At 40.5% G+C, this 25,218-nt stretch overlaps 1 protein-coding gene across 3 annotated transcripts in view; it reads right to left on the reverse strand.

Annotated features, from left to right (window-relative positions):
- Positions 1 to 240: 240 nt before the first annotated feature.
- The window catches only part of POU6F2 (POU class 6 homeobox 2), a 469,381-nt gene continuing 444,403 nt past the window's right edge, over positions 241 to 25,218 (reverse strand). For 2 of the 3 annotated variants that reach the window (XM_064366754.1, XM_064366752.1), the window contains exons 8-10: positions 17,238 to 17,406; positions 8,103 to 8,271; positions 241 to 4,664 (exon numbers count right to left, since the gene is read on the reverse strand). In XM_064366754.1, the coding sequence (XP_064222824.1) occupies positions 4,160 to 4,664; positions 8,103 to 8,271; positions 17,238 to 17,406 (843 nt within the window). In that variant the 3' untranslated portion in view covers positions 241 to 4,159. The remainder of the gene's footprint in view (positions 4,665 to 8,102; positions 8,272 to 17,237; positions 17,407 to 25,218) is intronic. The other variant, XM_064366753.1, reaches the window with a different exon arrangement.

The following is a 25,218-nucleotide window of genomic DNA, read 5'->3' on the forward strand; positions in this document are numbered from 1 at the left end:
AACACACTATCTTTTTCTGTAGGCAAATTTGAGTACCAAACTAGTTTGTAGGCAAACTAGCAACCAAAGCAGTCTTAATGAATACAATATTGCATTTGGAAAGTTTAAATAATGATATTAACCAGTCTGTTTTGAACCTCTTCCTTTCCTTAACATTTGGGGTTGTAACATACACTTTTAAAAATGCTGACAACTTAAATGACATATCATCTGAGTATGAGACACACTTAGTCTGGAAGCTCATGTCAAACAATTCTTTATTTTTTATGGTACAAATTAAAAGTGACAGATCTGAAGCTGTTAAGAAATACACAAAGTGCAGCTTTACCGACCATACAGATATTGCTCTAGATTAAGTACAGTTTTTTTTTTTTAAACATTAAGCAACCTGTGCAGATAAAATCAGCTTTGGTTTCAATGTCAGAGCAAGTAAGGAGCTTTTAAATATTCAGTTTGGCTTCTTGGTCACAAGTCTATCACGTCAACTTCTCGTCATGATGATTTTTCCAAAACAACCCAGTCCTGTTTCCTGCCCTCCCTCCTGCTGCCTGCTCCAGGCACGGAGAAGCAGATCTCTTTGTGGTGCCTCATAAGTGACCCCGGTGACCAGTCTAGATCATAGCACACAGGACAAAAAAATAAAATTACTTTCTTAACAACAAATAAACAAATGTGCCTCACATAATTTCAAGTTGAAGACAAGCAAATCACGTGACAAAAGGCTCATTACAAAATGTTATCCAAACAGATTTTACAGTCAAACATTGAAATGAAAATCAATTTCCTTTATCTCCATTTTTTTAAGGTTGGTCATTAACTGGGTACAAGTAGAGTGCTGAGGTAAAACATTGACTAACAGTTTGCATTTCTTTTTTTTTTTCTTCTTAAAATAGGAACAGTTTAGTATTGCGAGATTGTCAGCAACATTTAGCCATATCTATACAATGTGCATATACCTGCAAATATTGACCTTTGGTCCAGCATAGAGAAACGAGCAAAGGCATTTTACGATTTCTTTTTGGTTATAGCTTGAGTTCTTTGATACGCCTCTACTTGTTTTGTTCTGTTTTTTTTTTTTCTAGCTCCTTTTGCTTTTTTGTTCCCTCTTTTGTGTTGTGTGTATATATGTGTGTGCATCTGTGTGATGACAACATAAAGAACCCAAAACGTTGCAAATGCAATTAAAACTTCCAACTGTTCAAAATATTTTCTTGGTTGAAAAAGAAAGAAAACCTATAAACAAGTGTAAAATATAACATCCATTGTCATTTTTTCATGAAGTAATGAAGAAATGCAGATGACAATAATTAAAAATTACGTGAAAAAAAATACTGAAGCTTGAAATACAATCACATATGCTCAAAGTGGCTTTTATTTTTTGTTGGTAGCAACCTTAACCTTCAGTTCATGGAAACATAAAAGATACTTAAATGCTATTGGCATATGAAGTTGTTTACAAGTAGAAATGAGAAATGTCATCATAAAATTAAGCATTAGGTGTGGTCCCAAAGACGTATGAGTTACACAGTATAATTTATATTCCTAAGGATCTGTTCAGGCACCTTTTTATGCCTTGTAGCAAAAAATTTATCTGTAAAAAATTAATATAAGAAGCATTACAACACCTTATAAATAATTTATAAAACAATACAAAATTATAAAACTATAAAAAAATCACTGCACATGAATGGTGTTATGACTGTGGGATGAACATATTTCTTCTTTGTTCCACTCTGGAAGATTACTTTTATTTTATATTTTTCCTGTCCTAGTTAGACCCTCCCAATTATAGATCTCAGAACTGAGCAGGCCTTATGTAACCGCTGCCAGAATATATTTAAATATTTAGCATCCATCATATGTTATCTTGTTAACTTTTCTTCGCAGGGAGCTTTTCTTGATGGAATTTGGAGCAGGTCCTAGGAGAATCCATAATCTGTTATAATCAATAAAGTTTTGGGTTTCTGGGTTGTCTGTATTTGTGCAGTTTTTGAGGTGGCAAAAGGGGATCTGTGATGTTGGCATTGAAGATCCAGTTAGCTGTGGTCCAGTTAGCATTGACTGGTGAAATGGAAACACCTTTACGAGCGACTGGTTCTGCTTCCAGGATTCCTTTTAGAGTTTCCTTGCTGGTAGTCTCTTGATTGCTCCATGAATCACTGGAGGGGACAATTATACTTTTGCATTTACACAACCAGCAAAGGAGCCAACAGAAGAAACTCAAACCCCCTGGGGAGAGGGAGTGTAAGGGGAAGGAGATGGCATTTTTAATCAGTTGGGCAACTTGAGATTGGGTTTCTTTTTTTTTTCTTTCACAACTTACTTCTATATAATATATTAGCATGATTATAAATTATGCATAAATATTTACATTTCAACAGCAAGCAAATTGACGGCTCTCTTTCGCCTGCTCCTTTAATGGAACACCGTCTGCCTGTACCTGGGTGAAAACACCAGTGGCAGGTGCCAAGTGCTCACCTGTACAGCTGTCCTCACATCCCAACACGTCCTTCTTGCTTATTAGGTTATCGTGGCCCGTAGATCTTTTAAGTTAATTTTTTTTTAAAGGAAAGAATCTTCTAGTTCTCATAGTAAAGGCTATTCTGATGTGTTAGATAAGCCCCTTCTATATTTTTTTCTTTTGGTGGAAGTTTCTTCAAACTTTCTTTACCCTGAAGAACCCGGTCCCCAATTCCAGTTGTTTAAATTTGCCCGCCACCTTTCTGCTCCATTTATATATCCCGAAAAATAGTTATTCCCCCCTGAAAAAAGTCTGCCATCGCTATTGGAATAAAAGAAGTAGCAGGAAAGATGAGATTAACAGGATACACGACGGCCTTTAGCGATCCAATTGCTATCACTTTCTTTTTAGCCTGTTTCTTTGTGTGTGTGTTTATGGGTGTGTGCATGCCATGTGTGTATTTGACTGAAATCTTGAGACATTTCTTTGGCTATCAGACTTCTGAGAGAAATTGCTTTGCACAGAAGCATAACATAGATGTAAGTATTGAACCAAATGTGCAGCTTATGTTTATATTACAAAATTAGTTTTGGTCAGCTCTCCATGTACGTGGCCAACAGACTGAGTAAAATCCCAAGCTCTGGTGTGGACAGTGAGCACAATTACAGCTTATGCCAGTGTTGACAGTTCATCGAGCAAAGCCCTAGTTATTTTGGAGTCTCTCCTGCATTTCACTAAGGTCTGAGTGGAAAAGACACAGTTCCTCCCCACTTCTGTGGCCTTCCAGCAGACCCCAGGAGCCACTCATGAGGGAGATGGAGAAATGGAGGAAAAGAGAGAAACATGAGCTCCCTTTTCTTTTCTCAAACCCACAAGTCATAGTGAGAAAAAAGCAACAAATGCTTTGGCACACGATCCAGGATGCCCTCCCCTCAAAAAGAAAGGAAAAGAAAAAAGATCACCCTCCCCACCACCCCCAAAAGAACCCCAATAGTGAACCTCACAGAATGGCTTTAACAGTGATATCCACCCCATGGGTGGAGACAATAGATGGGAAAGATGAGTGAAATCAGGCTTCCTATTGTTCTGTTAGTACAAATGTAAAAATTCATAACACAACTTTACGCACGGAGAAGCGTAGATGAACGATCGCGTTGCAATGCCAGTTTCTGACTTTGGTTAATAGGTTTCATAGTGAATCAGCACTTAGTACCTGAAGGGGTGCAGTCCTTCCTCCAGGTGGCAGGCTTGTATTCGCTTTGAACAGATCAAAGTTTTTTGTTTCTTCATTGTTGGTGGTTTTTGGTTTAGTTTTTTTTCTTTTTCCTTAAAATGTGTTCACATTTTCATAATACACAGAAAACAGTACGTGGTTATTTGGTTTGCTTTAAGTCCATTAAAAAACTGACTTTGGGGGAGACAGGTGGGGGAAGGGAACTATCCTACCACACACACCTTTGGTGTGGTGTATTACTTGTTTAAAAATTTTCAAAAAAATTTCTTTTTTCCTTTTTGGAAAACCAACGGACATGTAGAAACCATTGTGTCCACTTGGTAGTTTTGTTAGTCTTTTACTTAGAAGGATGATGATAACTGGGGCTATTTTTACATTTTTTTTTAAATTAAAAAATTTTTTTCGTGGAGTCCCAAGGGTGGAGTTAAGTTTCTGTGAATTTTGCTTCTGATTATGGCATCTCTTTAGGAGTTTTCTTCCAGAGAGTCTGTTAAGGGCTCCAAAGGGACTGCTGTGGCCGGCTCGTGCTGTTTTAAGCGTTTAATTGTGTTCTTCAGGGCTTGCCTTTTATTGCAGAACCAAACTCTAACTACTTCCCGGTCATAGTTCAGCTTCTCAGCAATTTCGGTCATTTCCTGCCCAGAGGGGTGTGTGTTCTTCTCAAAGTGGGCATTGAGGATCTCAAGGGCCTGGGGTGTGAAGGAAGTGCGCCGCTTGCGCTTTTTGGATGGTTCACTCCCGATAAACTCGGTCAGGTTCTGCATACCTGCTCGATGGCGGGCCTCAGCCTCAGCCATCCACCGCTCAAGCACCGGCTTGATCTTCTGGGCACTTTTAGGGGTGATGTCCAGCTTTTCAAACCTGGCAGGATACAAAAGGCCAGGGTTCAGTTTGGCTGTCAGACTGCTAGCTATAGTGTTCTCTTGGGCTTCCTGTGGTAGGAAAAAGTGGCTTCTCAGGATGGTGTGTCTGGGGGGAAAATTGAGAAAGAACAGTCTTACACTGAGTCCTCTGCCAGGGTGGGCCTCCTGCCTGCCTGCCTGACTGCCTGGCAGGGCAAATTCACTGCAGGTTAATAGCCAGCTGCAAGGTAGCCAGCCCTGCCCAAGCCAGCGTCCACCCTCCCAGCATGCTCCATGCCAGACCATGCAAACCACACACGCGCACAGACAGGGGTGAGGAGACAGCAGGATGCGTGAGCTATTATAACAGGCACGCAAACAACTCACAGGCCTTTTCCTTACAAACTCTGAGATCTAAGCTTTTATTTTAATAGTACCAGCTCCATTTCTGCCGTCTGCAGAATCCTGAAGGCAAAAATTAACACTAGGAAGTGCCATCAAAGATGACGGTTGTCACATTCTTTCATTTAAAATGATTCTTTACATTTTACATTTGGTTTTCTTTAAATTTGCCCCATTGACTTGGTTATAAAAATGTTATTGCTATTATCATAGTCACTGATGGCCACTGGGACTTTTTTTTATGGCTTTTTATCTCTCTTTTGTGTCTCATTTTGACTTCTCTCTTTCTCTCTCTGGGAATAAACAATTTTCACCATATGTAAGTTAACAACATGCTCTCTTTCCAGGTAAAACATAACCCATTGCTACTTTCCTGTTCTGGCTCAAACAGCTGGGCACATTGTAATTACTGTAAAACACCCCACCCCTGGGTGTGCTAAGGGCCACCTTCCACCCTCCAAACACCATCCGGGATAATGGTGTACTTTTGCACCAGGGCACCAAGCTGTGTTTAATGTGTGATATCTGCAAACTGGACTTGAATGATATCATTTTCTGTAAATGAGGTCTTCCAGACATCAATTGCTATCAGCAATTCTTTGCTACATTGACTTTAAAAAATATGAAGCATCTTGGACAAAATTTTACAGAGTGTTTTAAGAGGTCATCCTGGTACCAAACTCACACTCACTCTCAATGAAGTACAAAAAAGTAGAAATTCCTTTTATTCATTTGTTTATTCTAAAACCAAATTTACAACCCTGCAGTATGACAACTTTGGATACATAGAATTCTCCTCTCCCTTTTATAGTGTCCCATGCTGTTGAAAAACTTCTGACTACAGAGTGCATCTTATTATAATGGTCTGTTCTCATAGAACTAAACTGAGCCCGTGTTACTCAGAATATGTTCTGTAAGGATGCTTGCAAAAGGACAGAAGAGGAGAGGCTTTCTTTATGTGCCACAATCTTATTTTTGGCAGCACATTTTAGATCTCTTATAATGTGATAAGCAGCACAAACAGAATCAAATTTTAATGTGATTTCCATAGTATTCCCTTCCATGTAGAATGCAAGAGTTATTTGTTTATTTTTGAAAAACTCAACTTCCAGTACTGGTCAAGGAGGGAAGGAGTACATTTGCTATCCATACAGAGTGAACTAATCATTTAATGTTATTTAATGAATTTGTCCTTTATGGCAAGCTCCTAAGCTCTCACTGTTGTGCTAATTTGCCACATACCACATTTGGCATTGTTTGCCATAAAATCCCCAAAGCTTAAATATTTGATAGCACGACAACAGGCTTTACAGTGCAAGGCACCAGGGGACAGAAGTTGTGATGGGGCTGATCAGTGTATTGGAATGCTTTTTTCCAATACATTTTTTAAATAAGGAGGGATTTAAAGCAGCTCTTAGGAGTCACTGCAGCTAATGAGGGACAAGGATGCCTGAGTGTGCAGGCTCCAAAGCAGGTTCCTCACCACCCTTTGAATTCTCTTAAATTGTTCCAATGTAAGACCTTGGTCTTTCTTTCTTTTCTTGATAGCTCCTAAAACGATCTCAATGAAATACTGGAAGCTAGAGAAAGGCCCCAAAGTCAAGGCATCAGACATGTTCTATTATATAATAGGAATTCCCAAAGTCTCCACATTTCAGCCACAGCTTTTTTGACCTCTCTCTAGGGTAGACTTTAGAAATTAACACATTTGACTGGGAATGCCCTAGAAATGCTAGGTGTATGAGGTAAACATTAAACATTAGCTAGTGCTTATATCAATAAAAGGAAATCACATTTTAGGACTAAAAATAAGTTAAACAAGAATATAGTACCAAAAGAAAATTGGCAACAACTTAAAAACCTGTGGCTGCCTTTATCCCAAGGCTGTCAAGATGAAACGAAATTAATGCTTCCTAACAGGGAGCAATGATATTCATATCATGGATGCTGCTTGTTAGTGTTGACGCTTCTGTACATGTTGTTTGGAATAACATATACAAGCCTTGAAACAAATTTCCCAGCAGTAGTATCCTTGTATAGACTGAATAAAGGTTATTTTCTACAGGGAGGTATCTTATAAGAAAAAACAGTAGGGGAGGCCATAGAAGTGAGAGGATCCTATGGTGCTTTTTGTATTTAACAACAATCAATGGGTTTTATGGAAAATCATTGAGCAAAATGTGAGCTGCAAGCTACTACCCCATACTGATGTTATTTATAACCTTAGTCTTAAACTACAGGAAAAGTACACTTCCGTCCTTGGGGGAATACATTAAAAGTATAAAGAGCAGATAAAAAGATAGCATTTCATGGATCACCAAGAACAAAATCCACTTAAATGAGTTTAGAGTTGGTTTCTTGGCTTTTCCTGATGGAGGAGGACTCATAAGGTATTGCCCAAGAGGAAAAAGCTCTTACCGAAGTGCCTTTGTTACCTCATGCATAAACATGGGATTAGTGCAACACACACATGCATGCACGGGGCCTGCTTCTGACCACTTAACCCGGATCAACTTGAACACAACCAAGGCCGGATTCTGTCATTTATTTATTTAATTTAGGGGAGATGGGCAAGGTTAGGCCAGATTCTCACCACTCTTTTTTGAGCCATTTAAAGCATTCGCTTATTTTATTTTATTTTTTATAAACGTGCTTTTAAAGCTGCGTCTGGGAAGGCAGGTTAAAACCTTCAAGGTCACAAGATAGTTAATTTTTTTGTTTTTTAATGTGTGTTTTCTTGGATAGCCAAGACCTGATAGCCATCTCTGGTCAGAAATAGTGAAGGCATTAACACAAATTAGGAATGGCAGCTTTACCACATTTGCTCAGGATACCTGTGTGCACACAAAGTTGATGGCTCTCAGCTGCACAGGAGTGTGGGCCCAGGAGAAAGGCCCCTGACCCTGAGGGTAGTGTATTTCCAATGAGACTGCCTTGGAAGTTCTTTGTGAGTTGACAGGAGTTATCAAGCCAGGACCCCCAAATCTGCTTCAGCAGCGTTGTTTGCATCAAGATCACCAATCTCAACATATAGCTGCCCCCAAACTTTGTTCCCACTCTCTGCCCCTCCAGCTTTGCCCACCCGATGAAGAAAAGCTGAGCTGCAAAGACAAACGAGGCCCAGGCCGGCCAGGAGAGGTGACAGCATGCAGGCGCGGGTTACCTGCAGATGGCCGATTGGCTGTACGCGGGGCCCTCTGTAGCACTGAGAGCCTGTCCCACCTGAGTCTGGGTCAGGCCAAGGGACAGGCGCCGGATTTTAAAAGCTTTGGCAAATTCTCGAATCTCCTCCAGATTAACCCCATCCACCTCACCCGCTGCCGTTTGAGGATCTGTGGAGATGTTTTTAAAAATAGGATCAATATGTCAACACACAGCCGAGCAATATCTGTTTATTACGGTTTACAAGAAAGTGACTCTTTAACAGCAGAGCAGTGGGGAAACCAACCTCAGAAAATGTTCTCTTTGTCTCCCACGTGAGACACCCAAGACTCCATCCTCAACTCATTACACCTCCACAAATCATCCTTCGAGATATTTCTGTCCCAGATAAAACCACAGCTGGCTCACACTGCCACTTCCCCAGTGCCACAGCACGCTCCTTAGGGCTTAACAAATAACAGCCAGCACTGGGAGGCACTTGATAATGGGGGTGCGATTCCATTTTGTCCATAAATATGTTCGAATACTGTGCAAAATATACAAAAGGAAACGTTTCCATTTGAAATGTTGTAATTAGTATCTTTAATGCTAAAAATTGCTCTTGAAGAAAATAGTATTTTGTATTTTTCCTTCACCTGATCACCAATGCAGCCAGGCTAACAGCCAGGCTAACAGATGATAATGTTGCCTAATTTCTCACGTTCACATTAGTTCTTCAGAAGAACATGCTTATGAAACTGCGAGAATGATATTGTCTTTTTCCCCCATAGCAGTTTACTGACAGATGCCTTTGTCCCCTGAAAGGGCACATAATAAAAAATGCCTACCACAGGAAAACTCCTTTGGTGCTGGATAACGCGGTCAATTTAGGACTTATCAAGGGAAATGACACAACAGCTGGAGAATGAAACTTTCCTCCCCCCCGGCTACTGATCCCTGGATAAATGAAAGCATACACCAAGCTGGAGACAGCATGGGTTGGGGATGGTGGAAGATTTCAAAGTGCTGCTCAATCCTGCCTGTAGTGAAGCCATCCTCCCTGTGAGCTGACTCTATTGTTCTTCACCTCATTCCTCGGACTTAGGTGAAAAGTTTTTCTCTTCCTTTTTCTGCTCAATAACCCATCCATTTCAGCAAGTTCGAGTAGTTGTCCAAGGACTGTGACAGACTATATTACTCTTTTGGGCTGAGAACTATAGAAACTCTAGTTGTTGTGGAAAAAAAAAAGAAAAGAAAAGAAAAGAAAAATCCCACAAAGCCAGAACGTTTGCATGCCAAATGCCCATTTTCAAGGACTTTTAAATAAGGATGTTAATATCTGTGGGGAGCTTGGAGCTTCATGTGCAGATTTTCTCATTACTGGGGAGAAATCTCTTCCAGCTGAAGGATAATGGACTCTGTCAACAGAATCAACAAAACAGGTACAGATTGTCCTTTATCTTCACATTAAAACAACAACAAAAAGTCCTGTAGAATGTCATTACTCATAATTTTGTTGTAGAAAGATTGAAAAGTGGTATAACTATTGCAATCAGTCTATAAATATTTTTGACAAGTAACTTCTGGGAGTCTGGAGTGGAGGGAGGGGCAATATCAGAAACAGTTCCAGCCTCTACGGAGTCTATAGCGGGTTGGGATCTAATACTAATGCATAAAAAACAGAAAAATATCAGACAGAGTATAATCAAGCGCTAATGGTATGACATCCACACCGGATGTGCGGAGAAGGGAGAGAGGAGAGGAGGGAGGATTCATCTAGGTCTCCCCCAGTGGGCAGTTTTCAGAGAATGGAGAAGCCATTTAGTCTGGTCCGTGGTGACAGCGTGCACACAGGCGTAAACGCACGGAGTCGCAGGGCACCGTGGGGATCTGGAAGGCTGGTAGGGTGAAGCAGGAGCTCGTGTTCGGAGTGGTGAGTATGTCAGTGTAGCGCATGGGGAATCTATGAGCATGGGCGGGGCGGGGGTGGACAGTGACTATAAAACCGGTTTGACTGTTAAGATGAATGGAAATCCCGTTTTTTCTCCCAAAACTACTCCCAGAGGCAACGACCCTTGGCTAATGAGATTCGTTTGAGTCGCCCCTGGTGGACGCTGCGCTCTGGATCTCCAAGCGCACCAGCACAGCAGCCTGGAGCCGCTTCCGGGCAAGCTAAGGGTTATGGGAGCTCACTTCCGGCCGTCGCGGCTGGAGTCCTTTTCTCCTTTTTCCCCGTGAAAAAACATCATCTTTTGCCTGGGGCAAAAGCTTAGCAGGGTGCAAATAAAACCCAGATTTCTTAGTGTTTACACTAAAAAAAAAAAAAACAAAAAAAAAACTTGCTAACATGTAAACATTTATTTCTAAAGGAAAATCTCTGTTTTCCAAATTCTTTTGATATGTTAGAAGATTTGGCAGCCCCGGGTGTGCGTTTGCACTTGGTAACGTCCAGTCGTCTGGACCTGATTCTGGCTGCTCCTGCAGCTCCTCGTTATCTTCACAACACCCAGCCTCCAACATGCTCCCTGCTCAGCCCGTTTTGTGACCCTGCATTTAAAGCGTGCGTTCCCAATAAGACTGATACCGGTTCTGAGGGGGAGGCAGGAAAAGTCTTAGTACAATGGTTGTGGTCCCCCAAAGGGCCACAGGACATCGACAGAGCAGATGTGCAATATATCTGTGGTATTAAAATGTCATGGAGTGACGGGGTGGAGAGGAAGGAGGGCAATTAAGATTAAAAAAAAAAAACCCTAAAAATGCTCTTTGCAGGGGGAGTGGGGTGATAATAAAATAATAGCTGAGAAATTTTGGTTTAGAGTAGAGAGTACAGAATGGTACAGTGAGAGAGGGGTCTGACCTCTCTGAGAGAGGGAAGAAGGATTTGGCAGCCATGCACTGGTGAGCATGGAGGTTCAAAACAGAAAAAATGGAAAGCTGGAGACTTTCCATGTAACAATACCACTTTTAGGACTGTGATTTTCTTAATTTGGCAGCTGTAACAGTCACCGCTTTGGGCCCAGGAATGTGCATTTTTAACAAGTAACACAGGCGATTCTGCTGCAGGGATCTGCTGACCCCAACTGTAGAAAGAAATCTTTCTTTGTGGCCCTGGTCCAACCAAGTCTGGGTGTGGCGCCCTCTGCGTGCCATTGTCTTTACTGACCCTTTACCATTCATTATTCAGCAGGCTTCACTACACAGAAAATTTGCTCCCTCACAAATGGGCTAGATAGGTCTGTTGAGGAGGGGCTCCGGAGCAGGCAACCCCCCTGGCCCTTTCCTTACCCAACTCCCACTACATATGGCAAGTGGCCAAGTTCTGGGAATCAGTGGGCTGGGAAAGTAAAATGTTTGCCTTTATTAGCCCCATCTCTAGATCAGCTAGATTCAGTTGAATTAACCAGTATGTGAGGGGCAGGTCTTTAATCTGGAAGGGTTTCCTCAGTCTACTCCAGTCCCAGGGCCTACGTTGCCACCAGACAGTGGCACAGGATTGGGCAGGTTTATGACTTGGGCTGACATTTTATGTAAATGTGTCCTCTCATCTTTCTTCCCTTCCCCTGCTGCCTCTTTTGTTTAGGTGTCCTTACTAGTTTCTTGAGACTATCAACTAAATCTGTATGTGTGATTGTGCAGACTGCTTTTTGTCAGATCACTGTGGACTTGTAGCTTGTGTGCATTGAGTGGTGTTGTGTGGATGATCAAACTTTCACTTTAAAGCTCAAAAGGATGGGAGCCTGGGCTACTGAGTCCAGTATCTTCATGAGGCCTCAAGAAAGATTTTCCACCACGAAGCTGAATTCCTTCTTCCTTCTCTGACAGTTTCCACTCTGTATTTTGTCCTGGTTCTACTTAGATCTGTGATAAAATGGAAATTCTTGTGAAATTTAAGCAGGGTGATGGTCTGCTGGACAAAGTAGCATCTCTCTGAAAAATTTGTTGATTGCTGGAGGTGAACGCTTTCTTTATATTAGTGTTCTTATCCATAAAACTCAGATGGCAAAATGTTATTTTTATGGTTTTGCTCCATGGATTCTGAGGCTACAAAAGTCTTCCCATTCAAAAAAGGGATCCACTTCCAGATAAACATTAGCTTTACCCTGATTACTACATGTGGGACTTTTCTTCACACTTTGGGAGAATTCAAATGGTGTCTGTAAGATATTTTGAATTAATCAAAAGACTAATGCTTTTTTTTTTTTTTTTGATCCCAAAGTTTCTGTCTTAAACTCAAGGTTGTTTCACTATGAGAATAGTTTTTCTTCCTTAAGGAATATATACTTTCCAGCTTGAAAACGGGAAACAAGAGGTGATTGTGATAAATGGGGTCTTTTCTGGAATGCTGCTTCAGCTCTCAACCAACTCAGTGTTTGACATTCTTTCCTGGGATAGGTCAATCTGGCTTTCTGTCATCTATTCTCCTTGCTCTGGGAAGGTTGGGTTTATTTTAAGGATGAACCTGAATGCCACCTTGATGGGAACTTCGGGGAAAACCCCTCAGATCTCCCACAAGGTGGATCTAGTACTTTTATCCAGCTCTAGGGAAACCCACTCTGGGGTTTCCATGGAAAGTGGAGGAAGTGGCATCTTTTATAGAAGTTGGCTCCAGATTACATGAGCCCGATATAATAAAGACAGGGCCAGAAAGTAATAGCAATGATGGCCAGGGTCCACTCTGAGTTTGCCCCTTGATCAACTTACAGAGGGATTAACTGGGATGGGGACTTAGGCTAAAATGGCATTGAAAATTGGCAGTGACTCACAAATATAATGATGACATTTCCCGAATCAAATCTGGGATGCATGGACTGAAAAGTAAAAAAGATTTTTTATGGGTGCTAAATGCAAACTGTATGAAAACAAACCTGTTTTGTAGAATTTGGTTGCATGGTCACTGGGCCCATACTGCATTGAGTGCTCAGGATGCATTAGTCAGGACAGATTTTTGCTTTTTTTTTTTGTTTGTTTTTTTAAATTTAGCTCCCTCCCACTCTTAGCCCAGGCATCAGTGTAAGGAGCTGCTAAATGGGTTGAATAGTCACCATGCATCAACATCATCCTTCTATGATTCCTGATTTGTGGGATTGTTACAAGAGTAATATAAATCTTTATAGAAGCTTCCAAAGGTGTGAATTAATTAACTATCTTATGTAAATAGCTGTCTGCTTTTTAGTGCTATTCTCATAGCAAATAATGGGCATATTTCCCAAATATTTCCGAGAAATAGGAAACCATTTGGGAGTTTCCGATGCAATTTGGGAGAACAGAAGTTTTGCACTACGTTGGCCTCTTTGGGTCGTAGAAAATGGCATGAATTACGAATCAGGGGTTTCACTGTGCTGTATGCTACTGCCATCCATCTTTACATTCACTTTATAGTTTTGTTTTTTTCTGGAACTAAGTCATTTGCTGTCTAAGGATCAAGCTTAGGGATTTAGAAAATGTATATTGGAAAAAAATCCAACAAGCAATCAAAACCCTAAATCTACCTAATTGTAAATCTTAAACCTAATTGGGACATTTGTCAAGTCACTTGTTTGACTTTTTTTCTAGACTTTCTAAAAATTGTGCTTATAAAAACTATATCCACGTCTGATGACTATGGAGACTGAGGAAGTTTTAACAGAAGGCAAGGTGTGTAGGTGCTACAAATAAGTACTGTGCAGGTTTTCTATCAAGTATGCATGTTCGGTAATTCTGAACCCAGATGTGCTCTGCTTCGCATATGAAGATCTTGTTATCATTACTAAGGTATTAACTTGGCATTCTTTTGCTTGGAGTGGGCAAAAGTTTTGTATGATCCACCTATTCTAGTTCATCTGGCATATGGCAGGTTAGCCAACACTAGGGTGACACTCTTTGACAATGACATGGAGGACTCACTGGCCATGGTTTTGACCAAAGTTTTGGTGATATTGTGATATAATAAGATGTATATATATCTTATTATATCTGTGATATAACTTTGATATTATTGTGATATAAGATATATATACATCTTACATCTTATTATATAATTAACAATTACTAAAAAAAATATATATATCTTATTATATCTAGTAATTGTTAGGAAATTACCAGAGTTTAGGAGCCCTATGCCAGGAACCAAGGAAGAAGACCAAAGTTTATATATATATATATATATATATATATATATATATATATAACCAAGGATGAAGACCAAAGACCAAGGTTATGTATATATATATAAAAACTCTGGTCTTCATCCTTGGTTCCTGGCACAGGGCTCCTAAACTCTGGTAATTTCCTAACAAATAGGGGTGCTAGGAGCATCTTTTGTTCTAATATTTAGTTTTTGACCTCAGTTCCTGACACAGAGTTCCTAAATCCTTTGGAATGTCCTAGATAGTAGGATCATCTTTTGTTTAAATTGGGTGACTCTTAGGTGCTCCTAGTTAGCTTCATGATACTGGCTGGTCATCAGAAAGATGAAGCCATGATTAGAAGCTTGAAGCTTTGAGCCCCATATTGATTCTTTAGGGATAGAAGAGAGCTCGAGTTTAATAATCAATCATGTCTACATGATGCAGCTGCCACAAAAATCACTAAGGTATGGAATTTGAAGAGCTTCCAAGTTGGTAAACATATCCACATACCGAGAGAGTGGTACCCTCCAACTGTATGGGGACAAAAATTAATGCATTTGGAATCCTTCTAGACCTCGCCCTGTGTACCTCTTCATCTAGCTGTTCATCTGTATTTTTTATCATATCCTTTATAGTAAACCAGTAAATGTATTTCCCTGAGTTCTGTGAGCCATCATAGCAAATTATGGAACCAGAGGGATATGATCCATATATTATTCATTCTGTAGTTGGATTTGAGATAGAAGGGAATTAAGTAAACAACATGCTCAAAAGTTGTAGCAACTCTTAAGTCCAGCAATGGGTTAGGGCAAAGTGCAATCCCTGGTCATATTATTAGACTCTCTTGGTCTGCCAGAGCTAGCATGGAGCTAGCATGGTGTCCTTCAGGCACTGCATATGGGATTGAAGTTTCCTGCTTCAATTGCATGTGGTAAAAGAGTGTCTCTTTCCTAAGTCTTTATATTTTAGACCAAGGATATATAATATGGTTCATTCATCATAAACCTAGAACTTATATGTCCCACTGGCTACTGCGCAGTGGAAATTCCATCTGGCCCATTAAAGTATCTCTGTTATTGATTTCTGAAAAAGGCTAATCCTTCACTGCCCAGCTGTGACAAGTGACTAGAGAGAACCCAGTTCCATCCGTCTGACTGTCTGCTGTCTGCCAATCCCTTCAATCATCTTTCTATCCGTCTTACACATATTAACTCTTTACCTTGTGTGAAATACTATTAGTAGGAGGATGTTTGTACTTCTTTTTCATATTTAACTTATTTCTTCTCTGTAAGATGCTTAACTTTGGTTCCTTTTCTTTCAGGACCAAAGCTTAACAGCCTATCCTAAATTTATGACCTTGCTGCCATTTAGAAATGGAGTATTTTGCAGAAACTTCTACAGAATATTCAATTGCAACAAAGTTTGACTCTTCCCACAACAACCCTAGGAAGAATTTTTTAATCTGGATACAATTAAATTCACTTTATCCTTAACTTTATGCAAGTCAGACTAGGGTTTCTGGAGAGGGTTGTATATTGAAACAACCTAAAATACAGTTGATGGAAAATGCATATGTATCCTGAAACTCTGGTGTTGACCCATCTTTAAGATCAAGAGCATTCAGCCTAGTCTGGTGAAATACCTGGGAACGTTTTTTTTTTTTTTGAGACAGAGTTTCACTCTTGTTGCCCAGGCTGGAGTTGCAATCTCAGCTCACTGCAACCTCTGCCTCCCGGGTTCAAGTGATTCTCCTGTCCCAGCCTCCCAGGTAGCTGGGATTACAGGCACTGCCACTATGCCTGGCTAATTTTTGTATTTTTAGTAGAGACAGGGTTTCATCACATTGGTCAGGCTGGTCTCAAATTCCTGACCTCAGGTGATCAGTCCACCTAGTCCTCCCAAAGTTCTGGAATTACAGATGTGAGCCACTGTGCCTGGTCTACCCAGGCATTTTGACATCTTTCCATAATGCCTCATTCTATTTTCTTCCCCACCCACAAGCGTCTTTCTTGGTTGAATTATCAGTATAATTGAATATATATATATATAAATAAAATTATTTTTCTTTTTTGTGAAGGATTGCTTGTCAGGGAGGTCATGGCAACCCTCCATTTTGCTTTATGTTAAGATTTGCCCCATGATATGTGAGGATCCTACTGTTGCTGCTATAACAGGTCATTCATGACACTTAACCAAACACAGATCCTCACATGTCCTCATTTTATGGCATAGATGCCTATGGAGGCACCCATAGCTCCTGGAGTTTTGGTCGCTAGTGAATTGCAATCTTTGCACATGTTCTGCAGTTTTATATATAGGTAAAAACTGCATTAAAGGTGACCGACACTAAATCAGACCATTGTCCCATTCATCTTAACATGCTGTTATTTGCACCTGATAAATATGCTATTTATACCTAGGGCCAAACGCCATTCTAAAAACTACATATGGTTTTTAGAATGGTGTTTGGCGAGGCAGACTTGCAGGCTTATTCTATTTCATGAATGGTTGTTCAGGGATTTCTCATCTGATTCCAGCCCATGCAGCTTCCCCTACATGCCACTTGCGGCGGCTCATTGTACGCACACACCCACCCGCCCACAGGCATGCTCTCTTTTATTTCCTCTGACACCTGCAAATAGAATGGCAGGGGACTTCAAACACACAGAAAAGCAGCTTGACCTGCCAGCTGAGTGCCTGTTGTTGGTTATTTCAGTTGTGAGCTATGTGGCTCATGCCCTGAAAGCTGATCAGTTGCTACCTTCTGAAGTGGCAGGACTGACTCAGCACATCAGGAACCACTTAAGATGGAACCCGGTCCTTGATAGCCACTAATCCAGGGAGTGTGCTTTGGGGGCCTGCTTCCCTAAGGAACCATCTGGTCCTGGGGACGGACTTCATCTCAATATTGATCTAGCAGTGCCAGGAAATTCCTCTGCAGGGTTGAGAGAGAGAGTAAGAGAGAGTGAGAAAGAGACAAGGAGGAAGACATTGCAAATAGGCAACAAGAAGGCCACCATGATTTAAACCGAGCCAGAAAGGATACTTACTGCTGACTAACTGGCCCACGCTCAAAGCTGAAGAAGAGGAGGATGAGGAGGAAGAAGAAGAAGCCTGCCGGACGGGACTTTGAGACATGGATGCTTGGCTGTGAGCCAGGTGCAGAAGGTTGCCTTGGGAGGCTGCTTGACCCACTGACGTCTGGGAGGGTTGGTGGAGCTACATGAGGGGATGTAAAAAAAAATACACAAATGAATGAAAAATTAGGGGGAAAATGCCAGGGAACAGAAGTTTCATCTGGGGGTGAATCATTTTATTTCTAAGAATATATACTTCTCAGGAAGAATGCACACCCTGCACAGCAGGCAGGCATTTTTTTTTTTTTTTTTTGGTAGAGAACATTTTGCCACTTGCTTGATAGGCATTTTATTAGTAATTCTAAATATATTATTAATTTCCTACTTGGCTTGTTAAAGCACCCAGTTTTCAGCATTTCTCGACCCTGGTGTGTGGCTGGACTCTTTCTGTCTATTCATATAATTACAGCACACTTGACAGGCTTCTTAAGTAAATATAGATAAAATATAACACCATCAACTCAGAATGGGAAACTCGAACTTAAAGATGTGGCTGTGCCCCACCATTTTATCCTACGTAAGTGGTATTTTTAGAAAAGTTCCAATGGAGGCTGAATGTGTATGGGAACTTCCTTTTCTTCCAGACTCAAGAATCTGGATGCGTTTCTGTGGAGTTGATAAAATGCTCTCTGATATCCTAAGGAAAATTCAGAGAGAAGATGGGGAGTCAGGACAAAAATACCTGGTAGGATTTGTAGCTCTCAGTTGTTACTTTCTTACTCTTGCCGGCCACTATACTCAGGACGTTCATTAATTTTCCTATCAGCCTGTGGTGTGGGTACTATTTCCACCTCTCTCTTACAAACAGGGAAGCTGAGACAAAGAGAAGCTAAAGGATTTTATAGGTTTAACCAGCAAGTGTGGAGGAGCTGGTCTCTGGACACGTGAAGTCTGACCCTGGGACCTGAGCTCTTAGTCATGATTCCACAAGGAAGAATTAATTTAATTTTTAAAATTGTGTGTATGTTAAGGAAGGCTGTATTTCTATTCATTTATTCATGATTCCTCTACAGGTTGTCAAAGGACTGTTGCTCTGAGAGGTGAGAGGAGCTCAGCTGAGTAGAGAAAGGAGAGAGGAAAGGGAAATGCTTGCAGGTTCTAGGTCTACTTGGAGACTTAGGGGGGATGTCTTTCCATCATTGCTTTTTTCCTGGAAATCTTCCATAAGGGCAGTCCAGGACCCCAAGCAGGTAGACAATGAGTCTCAGCATTAGCCATCTTTGTTGATTGGATGTAGCACTTTTTGGCTTATAAAGTATTTTCATATCCATCCTCATTCTCACAGAGATGTAGAAAGGCTTTTTTAAGGGGAATCAGCACGTGAGTAGAATTAGGTCAGGACCTGAACTTTGGTGGGAGAGCCATCCCCCAAACAGGTACCAACCACCTTGTTAGCACCTAAGAGCCAGCCTGGGGTGTTTCAACTTCACTTTTGTCACTGTTTTCCCAGTGTGTGTGTGTTCATTTTTTCATTCAACTTTATTGAGATATAATTTACACATAATGAAATAAATGCATTTTAAACAGAGTTTGATGAGTTTTGTCAAATGTGTATATGTGTGAAACCACCACCACAATCGAGATATAGAACCTTCTCATCATTCCATAATGTTCTTTTTTCTCCTTTGCCATCAATTTCCCCTCAACTCCCTGCCCTAAACAGCCATTGCTCTGCTTTCTGTCACTCTGGATTCATTTGGCATGAGTCCAGAAATGGACTCATACAGTATGTACTCTTTTTGCATCTGGCTTCTTTTGCTGGGCGTACTGTTTTTGAGATTCCTTCATTTTGTTGCATGCCTCGGTAGCTCAGTTTCTTTTTTAATTGCTGAATATTATTTCCTTCCATATCATATATGAATATGGCATATTGTTTATGAATTTATCTGTTGGTGGACATTTGGGTTGTTTCCAGTTTGGGGCTATGATGAATAAAGGTGTTATAAACATTTATGAACAAGGCTGTGTGTCTACTTGTGTTTTTGTTTCTCTTATGTAAACACCTAGTAGTGGAACTTCTGGATCATACTGTAGATGCATGTTTACCTTTCTTAGACTCTCCCAAACTGATTTCCCAAGTGGCTGTACCGTGTTATGTTCCCGCCAGCAATGTATGAGAAGTCCAGTTGCTCCACATTCTTGCTGACACTTAGGATCGTCATGCTTTTTGATTCCCTAAAGTGTTTTTAACCATTAAGTTAATATTTTACTTTCAGACAATTGTTAGTAAGGACCTACTCTTGAAATATGCTGAAGGAGCGATTTCCCTTTCTGGTCCCCTGTGTTGATAATTAATAATGGCTCCCTGACTTACTTGGTATTTCTGTGCTGCAGATGTGCTTGATAGGATTACGTGAGGTAAATAACCAGCCTATGTGGCTGCTGAACATTAGAAGCCAGGCTCCGATCCCGTAGTGCAGGGATCTTCCCAGGAAATCACCCTGTGCCTCCTACAGAATTGCCTGCAGTTACATTTCAAGTGAACGCCCTTATTGTTACTCAGCTATGTGAAGTAGAGGCTAGATTACAAACCAAAAACAGTTACAGTTGACAGGGGATCCCAAATTAATATGCATCAAGCATCTGCCAAAGGTAATTAGCCAACCTGCTGAGCACATAATCAACAATTGAATCCAGTAAAGTAGGGACACATATTAAAGACTAAATCTATTTTTAATTTGTTTAATAAAATGTGATGGATATTTGCATGTCAATCTACCCACTATAACCTATTGAGTTGTCCTTCTAAATAGTGTTACTTGGCAAAAGCTTTTTACAGTTTTGAGTTACTGAATCATGAGATAGTCTTCGTGTTTTACCATTCCATCAATATTTTATTGGCCCTGGGTGTGGTAAAGAACCATCAAGGAACTGGAAAAGACACCAATCAACTTAAATATTTTTTCCTCAGATATAACACAGTAAAGAAAAAATTACTAGGCTGCAATCTCGCTAAAGAGTCGCTAGAGCGGCCGGGTACAGTGGCTGACACCTGTAATCCCAGCACTCTGGGAGGCCGAGGCGGGTGGATCGTGAGGTCAGGAGATTGAGATTATGCTGGCTAACATGATGAAACCCCGTCTCTACTAAAAATAAAAAAAATTGGCCTCGTGTGGTGGCATGCGCCTGTAGTCCCAGCTACTCAGGAGACTGAGGCAGGAGAATCACTTTAACCCAGGAGGTGGAGGTTGCAGTGAGCCAAGATCGCGCCACTGCACTCCAGCCTGGGTGATAGAGAGAGACTCTGTCTCACAAAAAAAAAAAAGATTACTAGAGCAAACTAGGGCTTATGCATTTAACTAGGCGAGAGAAGGAATTTGAGATGAAAATAAAACAATTATTTTAAAAACTTGTTCTATGCCCAGAGAGTCAAAAGGAGAGTCAAAAGGCATCTAAGATTTCTAAGAATCTAAGAAAGATATTTTTCTTCCAAAGTAAATAATCATTTCTTTTAGGACATTGGGATCCTGCTTACCCTCTAGATTTTAACCAGACAGTTCAGAAAAACTAATACAAAATCTTGAAACTCCTAACTTGTCAAGGATGAAGAAAATTATACAAGCAGTGGCATCCTAATGGAGCCCAAAGATTTCCTTCCAATTGCCAGTGTAAACATGCATCTGTTAATTCTAGAATCGTTTGCAAGCTCAGATAGAATAGCCTACTGTACATGTCAGAATCAGCCCAGAGACTGATCTCTCACCTTCATAACATCTTTCCTTAGAAAAAGAGGACTCTAGAGGTACCACTTCTGTTACTTTTTGTTACTGAAACTGCAATTCTTTCAGGTGAACTGTGAAATATAGTACTATCTGTCATTGGTATTCTTAGTTAAATGTTTTGGTATATTAATCTTCAGAGATTTTATGCTTACAATATATTTATCAAATCAGAAAAGACAAAGCAGAGAATTAAGCTACTTTATAAAAAAGCTCTGGGGTTCAATACAAAAATTTAATATATGTTAATTTGATTTAATTATGTTGTTGTTTTGGACACTGACTTAACTGTGAAAATTATATATATTTGTATTGCCTAATTATTGGCAAAGGAAACAGACATTTAAATACTGAAACATAACTGGCCACAAAAATTGGAATAGTTTACTAAAAGAAAATGCAGGGAGTTAGGGAATAATTAGAAGCAGAAGAAAAAGTTTCTTTCTTCCTTCTTGGAGGGAAAGGGAAACTTAGATGCTTCCGTAAAAGCAGATGTTTTATTACATTGCCTTCGTTTTGAAAGTCCAAATATATGAGTAGCATTCATTGGATGCTTTCTACCTGCTTTTATATACATTATTTTAAATCCTGGTAATAGTCCTCTTTTTTAGGTATTGGTATATTGGTAATATCATTACAGGAGAGGAAACAGAGACTTAAAAAGATCAAATGACTTACCTGAGATTACACAGCTGGTATAAGTAAGCTTTGAATCCAGGTAAGTCTGACTCAAAAGCCAGCACTCCTTCCACTATGCCCCGCTGCCTCTCAACTCCATGATCATTGGAGATGAGCAGTTACAGGTCAGGGAAGCAGCAGGGATCTCTAGCTGGGAAGTGTGGGAACAAATGAGATATGTTCAAACTGATAGATCATGGTGAGCTACACTTTCAAGTTGATCATCCCTAGTGTAGATCATCATGATCTATCAATGTGTTTTTCTTCCTAATACAAAATTTCAAATATTTTTCTGGTTTAAAAATTATTCTCTGCAGTTCCCTATTTAAAATGTCATATTTTAAAGAAAACATGGTATTTTTGCATAGCTAGAAGATTATCCAAAAGTAATATGATTTTAGTGTAGTCTGGGTACACATCTCAGATGCAGTTGCCTACAGATTGTTCTTTGCTTCATATAATTAATTCTGGTTACCTGTACTACCCCCAAACTTGCTCTTCTCAGTATTGTATCCTGTTTATATGATCATATTTTCTATTTATTCACCACACTGTTAGTAGACTGCCTAAAGGAGCTTGAGGTTCTCTCCATCTAAGTTTACATGGTCACTTTCTTGTGTAAATAAGCTGAGAGCATGGAGAATCTGCAAGAAAGAAGGGAGGAGGGACAGCTCATATGAGCCTGTGGCTGTGCATTTTCCAGAGGAGGAGAACCAGATGTCCATCCCACACACAGAATGGCAAACAGAGCACAGGATGCAGCATCTGAGAAGCTTTCTACATCCTGCTGGCTCTCACAGACTGGCTTTGTTGGTTTGTTTGTATTGGTTGGCACTGACAGTTTGTTAAATATATTCACCAAAAATAGATTGAAATAACAGCACACTGTAAAGGCTTTCTTGATTTTTCATACCACTGATCCCTAGGTATCTTCCATGTGTCATGCAGTATATCCTTAATAATGTTTTAGTTTCTGGAATAAATCATCTCTAATTAAATGTGTGATTGATATAAAAATAAGTGGGGTGGCAAGTGTCTTGGAAAATGGAATAAAATGCAAAATGTACTAGACAAGTTGGAAAAGTGAATGCCTATAAACAGAAAATTCAAATGGGATTAAATATAGAGAAACTCACTCGGAGAGGAAAAACCTCTCTAAATCTGCAAAGGCAAAATGAAAGAGGGCTCGCTTTCTACAGAGATGCCAGGGAGCCATAGTGAACCCCAGGCTGAACCCTCCCTGTGCTGTACTGCAGGCAATGAATACAACCCAGAGGGGCCTTGCAGAGGCCAGAGTATGTGGCAGGGGCAGCACTACTCACCCTCCCTGCTTGCCCTAGTTGGCATTTTTCTGAGTAATGTGTACCTTGGAATAGCTTAAAAAGAAATTAAGTCAGTGGTTCTCAAGATTTAGTTGCATCAGAATCACCTGGAGGGCTGTTAGAGCACAGATCACTTGGCTCCACCCTGACTTTCTGATTTAGTAAGCCTGGGTTGGGGCTCAATAATTTGCATATCTAACAAGTTTTCAGGTGATGCTGCTATTGTGGGTTGGAGGACAACACAGATTTTAGAAAGAGCTTCTCTTGGAAAAAAAATTAAAGAAAGTGGATCTATTATGTCTAGACAAAAGAAGCCAGAGCCAGACATAATAAGAACATTGATTAACTAGGAGGGTGTAATGAATACCTGAGCCTTACTGAGGAGTTCATTCTACTCGGGACAGGAAAAGCACAAGTATTAAATTTGCAGAGAGATTTAGGGTTGACATCAGGGTGATCTACCTTAAAACATTTGGAGAACCTGAAACATGATACAAGTGAGATTTTAGCTATCTTTGTGGAAAATTTGGAAAAAAAAAGGAGGAAGTTACCCTTTTGGCAGGGTTTAGGAGACTTACTGGGTTTTGCTTCCCACTCTATTCTATGACTGAGAAACATCTCTTTAACATAAGTAGGAAGAAGAGCCCCAAGTGTAAGGCTTCACCAGTACCTGTGTCTCCTATCTGCAGGGAAGTAAGTATGGCAGAAACACCAATGGCCTCAAGATAGAGAGAGGACAGCAGAATCCCCCATGCCACGCACTATGAAAACATGAGGAAGCGGGGAGAGTTAGGATGGGAGGATTTAGTGGAGATACCCCAACATAGGCAGAGAAGGCCAAAACAGTCACAAAACGAGCTTGGAACATGCACTAAGAGCTCAGCAGGTACAAATGATGGAATGGAAGTTAGATTTCAGTGCAGAGCAGCAAGTGAGAGATTACATGCAATTGGGGGAATGAGGTGGGAAAGCGTGGAGAGAGGAAGGGATTGACATTCAGAAAAGAGATAAGCAGAGAAGACAGTGCTGTGTGGAAGGGCTTCCCGAGCCCCTGGTAGGCACAAATTTGTAACATACTGCCAAGTGACAGAAGATACAGAATTGGAAAGACACAGAAGGGCCTGAGCTGGGCTTCTCTGGAAGCATGGCTAGGATGCTGGTGTCCTACACAGTGAAATACTGTAATTGGGCAGCAATTAAATAAAACACATCTGACTGAGCACCCACCATGGGCTGGGTCCTGAATTGTGTGGATGAGGCTGAATCAGTTTGGTCTCCACTTTTCAAATGTTGACTCCTAATAATGATGGAGCTTGACAAAAATGAATGGAGTGGGTGAAGGTGGGGCGAAGAGCAGAAATGAAGGAGAAATGCTTCAGAGAGAGCATTCAGACAGGCTTCACAGAGGAGAGGGGGTCAGGACAGAGGAGGGAGAGTGCATCCAGATCCCAAAGGATGGATGAACAGGAATTTGCCATACAGGGAAGGTAGGAAGAGGTTCCAGGCCAGGGGCGCAGAATTCACAGAAAGTATGAATGAATCATGTCAGCTGAGCTTGCCAGGAAGTGAGAAGGTGAGACCAGAGAAGTGAGAGAAGTGAGTTATCCAGATACATGGCTGGAAGGTCAAAGGACTGCTCTGTATTGGGACCACCCATATAGCCAATCTTTCACCCATTTAGGCAAACCCTTACTCTATTTTAGATCCCTTATGGGTGGAAACGCCTCATTTCTATCTCATTCTGGGTGGCTTGAGAAAAAATTGAGAAACAGTGATTCAGGCCAGGGCTAGGAAGGAACATTAATTATTTTGAAAATTAGTAATTGAATACATTTTTGTATTTACTTGAAAAATAATGGATGGATTTTGATAATTGCATGGCATTTTAAGAGAACTGATTTGAATAAGCTGTCTCTCATTGGCTTTCTGTTAGTACCAAGATTACTTTTTGAAGAAAAATTGAGTGCCTTCATGGATGGCAGTCTCCAAGTATTATAGCTATGGTATTTAATTTTTGAAAAATCTTAATGCTTTGCTTTTGCAAGTTGCAGATTTTTTTCCTTTCAATAGTCTCTCTCTGTCTTAATGATACTAAAAAGCCCTGTTAACTTTTGTCTTGATTTAGTCAAAAGGAAAATAAATCTACACAAAAATCATGTCTGTATGGCTTATGAA

This window comes from Aotus nancymaae, unplaced genomic scaffold, assembly GCF_030222135.1.
Source record: "Aotus nancymaae isolate 86718 unplaced genomic scaffold, 86718_ANA_hifiasm-v0.15.2.pri h1tg000065l, whole genome shotgun sequence".
In the NCBI taxonomy this organism is placed as follows: domain Eukaryota; kingdom Metazoa; phylum Chordata; class Mammalia; order Primates; family Aotidae; genus Aotus; species Aotus nancymaae.